The sequence below is a fragment of the Belonocnema kinseyi genome, chromosome 5 (assembly GCF_010883055.1).
Source record: "Belonocnema kinseyi isolate 2016_QV_RU_SX_M_011 chromosome 5, B_treatae_v1, whole genome shotgun sequence".
Taxonomy (NCBI): Eukaryota; Metazoa; Arthropoda; class Insecta; order Hymenoptera; family Cynipidae; genus Belonocnema; species Belonocnema kinseyi.
In genome coordinates, this window is record NC_046661.1 from 81,248,040 (window position 1) to 81,253,259 (window position 5,220).

At 26.4% G+C, this 5,220-nt stretch overlaps 1 protein-coding gene across 1 annotated transcript in view; it reads right to left on the bottom strand.

Moving 5' to 3' along the window:
* The window catches only part of LOC117173740 (B-cell receptor CD22-like), a 114,000-nt gene that overhangs the window by 44,511 nt on the left and 64,269 nt on the right, over positions 1-5,220 (bottom strand). Inside the window, exon 4 of the mRNA XM_033362381.1 lies at positions 4,741-4,929. Coding sequence (XP_033218272.1) covers positions 4,741-4,929 — 189 coding nt within the window. The remainder of the gene's footprint in view (positions 1-4,740; positions 4,930-5,220) is intronic.

Here is a 5,220-nt window from a genome sequence, read left to right on the forward strand (position 1 = left end):
GGGGGGGGGGAGAGGAAATTAGTGAAGGGGAATTAGGGAACGTGAGAGGTAATTAAGGGAGCAGGAGTAGAGGAAGTGAGTTTAAATGAGTGGAATTAGGGGAAATGATTAGAAATGAGGATTAGTAGGGGAAGAGAAGGGAGAGCTAGGGAAAGGTAGTAGGAGAAAAAAAAGTTTTAAATAAAGAAGCGAGGAGAGGGTGAAGAAAAGGAGGAAGATGTTGAGGAAGGGTGACGGAGTGTAAAGTGAGGGGAGGGTAGGGGAATGTAGGCCAAGTAGGGATGGGAAAGCATGGGAGGGGGAGCTCTCGAAATAAAGAAGAAAAAGTTAAATACGAGACAAATGATTTTTCCACCAGTAAAGAATTTCCCTATAAAATTATGAAACTTCACGAAATTAATGAATTTTCAAGCAAAAATTTGTGCATTTAAGAAAGCGTTGAATTTTCAAGCAAAAGAAGTGGTTTTTTTAACAAGACGAAATTTTTTCTACAAGAAAAAATATATGAACAAAATGCATTAATGTACAATCAAGTACTTAAATTTTCAACTAAAAACGACGAATTTTAAACCAAAAAAGATAAATTTTCAACAAAAATGGAGTGATTACATTTTCAATTTAAAAAGCTAATTTACAACAAAAATATTATCAGCCGATTGACTTGAACTAAAAAATACGAATGTTCAATATAATAGTTGAATCCTCAATAAAAATGAGGAATTTTCAACAAACATAATTAATTTTCTACTTAAATACACCATTTATTAATCAAAATAGACGAATTTTGTAACCAAATAGTAGAATATTCAACACATAAAAGAAAAATGTTTATCCAAAATGGAATAGCTGCATTGTCAGATAAGAAAATTAATTTTTAAACAAAATATTTAAATTTCCAAATAAACAGTTTAATGTTAATTTAAATGGATAAATTTTTTTTAGCAAAGTAGTTGATTTTTCAAGCAAAAGTGTAATTTTTGAACAAAAACGTTCATTTTTAACGAAATAGTTTACTTTTCTACCAAATTGTTGAATTTTCAAATCAGAAAGAGGAATTTTCTACAAAATAGTTGAAGTTTCAATCCGAAAAAATAAATTTTCCACCAAAAGACTTACGATCCAATAGTTAAATTTTTAACGAAAATTATCAATCTTTAACGAAAACAAAACATGTAATAGTTTATATTTCATCAAAAAAGATTTTCATTTAAATAAAAATAAGTTGAATTTAAAAAAAAACGAATATTCAGTAAAATAGTTGATTCCTCAAAAAGGACAGATTAATTTTCAACCAAGAAGTTGTATTATGAAGCAGTAAAAGAAAAATAATTCTTAGCTAAACAGTGAAATTTTCAAGGAAAGAGATGAATTTTTATCTAATATGATAATTCTTCATAAAAAATAAATGTTCAATAGAAGATTTAATCATTTAACCAAACCGTTAAATTTTTAAAGAAAGAGTAGATTTTTGCATTAAAAAGATATTTTTTCTGGGAAAAAGATGAGTTATAAACAAAATAAATGAATTTTCAACTATCGACTTGAATTTTAAACTAAAACAGGCCAATTTTCAACCAAAAATGGATAAGTTGAATTTTTAACGAAGTTTTTTGTAGAAAAATACCCGAATAATACATTTGTTTATTAAACTTGTATAAAAAATCATAATATTAATCAACACATTATGAAATTTTCGAAAATGAGTATAAAGTTCTCAATTTAAAAAAATGACATAGAGAAAAGCAACATTTTTTTGTCGAAAAATACCCGATTAATGCATTTTTTTATATTATTAATAATAATAATCTGATGAAGAAATGTATTCATCATTATTTCATATAATTATTATTCAACAAATAATTTGTTTATAAATTCTTTTGTTTAATTTATATAATTGGAATATTTTTAACTAATGTTACTCTATGAAGCTTAGATTATTTCAACAATTTTCATATTATTTACGAGCACCGGAAACGTTAAATAGAAAAAATGGCCATTTTTCGTCATATTTGTTTATTTATAAAAAAATTGAAAGCCTATTTTAAAAATCAGGCTCCACAACTCTTCGAAATCTTATCAGATTTTTTCCATTTTTTTGTCCAAATTCGGTCAATATTTATGGGCTGTACGTTATTTCGAACCAAAAAAAGTCATTTTCTTACCACTGCGTGGCACCCCCATGAAGTTTAACACGTATTTCCCATAAGAAAAAGAAGTTTTTCTGCATTTTATTCACAATCGGCAAAATTAGCCAAATCGAGTTGAAACTCAAAATTTCTCTTTACAATTAGCCATAGAATACGAATAAAATATTATTTATTTAATGTTTTATTTAATGTTTCTTAAATACAAATTGTTTATAATACATAAAATAATACATTATACTGATTATTAAATGTGTACATGATTTTTTAAAACAATTTATTAATGTTTTGATCAGTTTTCAATTGTAGTTAGGTAAAATTGAACTAACTTTAACTAAAAGAATAGTTTAGGCAAAAATAATTGCTGGACAAAATTATTGTTTATAGCTATCTTCCATATTAATACTAGATAGTAGCTGTTTTATCTTGAAATTTTTAACTTTTTATCCACCTTTCATTCAGGCTGAAGTAATAATTAAGTAAAATTAACAAAAACAATCGTTTAAACAATTTATTATTATTTTTAATAATATTCTCTTTTCCTAATGGTAGAAAGTGACGGTTTTTCCTGAAATTTTAAACTATTTGTCTATTTTTCACTAGAAGTGACTTTATAATTAATTAAATTTAGTAAAAATAATTGTTCAAATTAATTCTTGTTTTTTATAGCTATCTTCTGTATTAAAACTGGATAGTTACAGTTTTTTATTTAAATTTTTTCTTCAATTTTCAATTAGGAGTAAAAGTTAATTAAAGTTAACAAAAATAATTGTTTATAAGACATATTATTTTTGTTAATAATATCCTATTTGCTTAATGATAGAAAGAAGAGGTTTTTTCCAAAAATGCGCAACTTTTTGTTCAAATCTCAAATAGAGTGAGATAATTTTTAATTAAAGTTGACAAAAATAATTTTCAAACAATCTATTATTATTATTATTGTTTATAATATTCTCTTTGAATAATGCTAGAAATTGTTTGGTCTTCTGATATTTTTTTCACCATGTAGATTGAAGTAATAATTATTCAAATTAACAAAAATAATTGTTAAAACAATTTATCATTATTTTTAATAATATTTTCTTTCGTTAATGGTGGAAAGTTGCGGTTTTTTCTGAAATTTTTTAACTATTTGTCTATTTTTTACTTGCAGTGACTTGAAAATTAATTAAATTAAGCATAAGTAATTGTTCAAACAAATTATTATTATTTATTACTACCTTGAATATTAATATTAGATAGTTGTGGTTTTTTCTTAAATTTCGAATTTTTTATCTAATTTTCAATTAAAGGGAAGTAATGAGTAATTAATGTTAACAAAAGTAATTTTTTATACTATTTAATATTTTTTATTGATATTCTCTTTGCTTAAGGTAGTTGTCGCGCCAAAAGTCAGATGTCTGAAAAAATAGTTTTTCGATTATTTTAAGCATCAAAATATTTTAACTGCTGTCATTTCAAATAAAAAAACGTTTTTGTAATGAAAAATATTAAAATTCACAACAAAAAAACATTCATTTTTACTATGTTTCTTGCAATAGAATTTTTTCTGGCCGTCGTTTCTTACCAATGTTTTAAAAAAGATTGCATTTTAACAAATAATGGTTTATTTTTTCCGGGAAAACATTCTCTATAATACTACTGTTTCCAATTTTTTTAAGCGAAATAATCTTGAAAAATAATTATTTGTTTAAAAAACTGTTTAACAAAAAAGTTTCTAACGATTTAGAGCCATAGAAGCCATAGAAACATTTACTTTTAAAATTGCAAACAGTAGATTTGCAGAGAATGTTTTCCCGGGAAAAAGCCGTTATTTATTAAAATGCAATTATTTTGATCAAATTGGTAAGAAGCTATGGCAAAAAATTCAATTTCATACAGCATGGTTGAAATTAAAACTTCTTTTCGTGAACTTTAAATTTTTCATAGAAAATAATATTTTCAAATTGGAATGACTTTTAGCGCGACAACTGCCTTAATGGTAGAAAGTTGCAGTTTTCTCCAAAATTTTACACTTTTTGTTCAAATTTGAAAAAGAATAAGATGATTTTTATTTAAAGTTAACAAAAATAATTGTTAAATAACTTATTATTATTGTTAATGATATTCTCTTTGAGTAATGAAATTGCTTTTTTCTTGAAAATTTTTAACTTTTTGTTTACTTTTCAGTTAATGCTAAGTAATAATAATTTCAAGTTAGCAAAAACAATTGTTCAAACCATTTATTATTAATTTTAATGATATTCACTTTGCTTAATGGTAGAAAGTTGTAGTTTTCCCCCAAATTTCACACTTTTGTATACAAATGGATTTATTTCTGTGTCGATTCAAATAAATTTCCGGGCGATATGCATAAGAATTTTAGACCATCCTACTGGGTATAAATACAAATCTTGCAGACTAAATCGAACACATCAATTTCCTCTTTAGACAGGGCAAAATAGGAGACATTTAAGTTAGTTTTTAAAGTTTTTGAAGAGATCAAGATTGAGGACTCTCTTAGCCAAGCGAGAAGAGGTAGCGCGGCAAAGTTTTTCTCACTTTTTCCTACTTTTTCCATAAAATGCAACGAATTTCTTTTGCAGCTTCGACGTACGTGGAAGAGCTTTCAGCAAAGCCCTCAACTGGTCGGAAAACAATGACGTGAAATCTAGAGCTTACTTCGTAACAGTCACGAAGCCAGCTACGCTTTCTCTTGAAGCCGTGCGTCTCGATGACGAGGGCATTTACCGATGTCGGGTGGACTTTAAAAACTCGCCAACTCGAAACTTCCAAGTCAATCTCACTGTAATCGGTAAGACAAACCTTTTTCTTTCATCAAATTCTACACAGAAACAAAAAGTTCACTGTCTTCAATCATTTTCATTGAAAGCGGACATTTTTTTTTGGTTTTTTCGTGTGGTTTTTGGATCCGCCATTTTGGTTTTCAACGATCTGAAAACGGATTTGAAATGAGAACCAAGATACCTCTAGGAAGTCATTTTCACTATCATCTGATGTTTTTTAGTTTCTGGTATTGATTTTGGATGCGACATCTTGTTTCTATAAATGATGAAAACTGATTTGTAATGAGAAC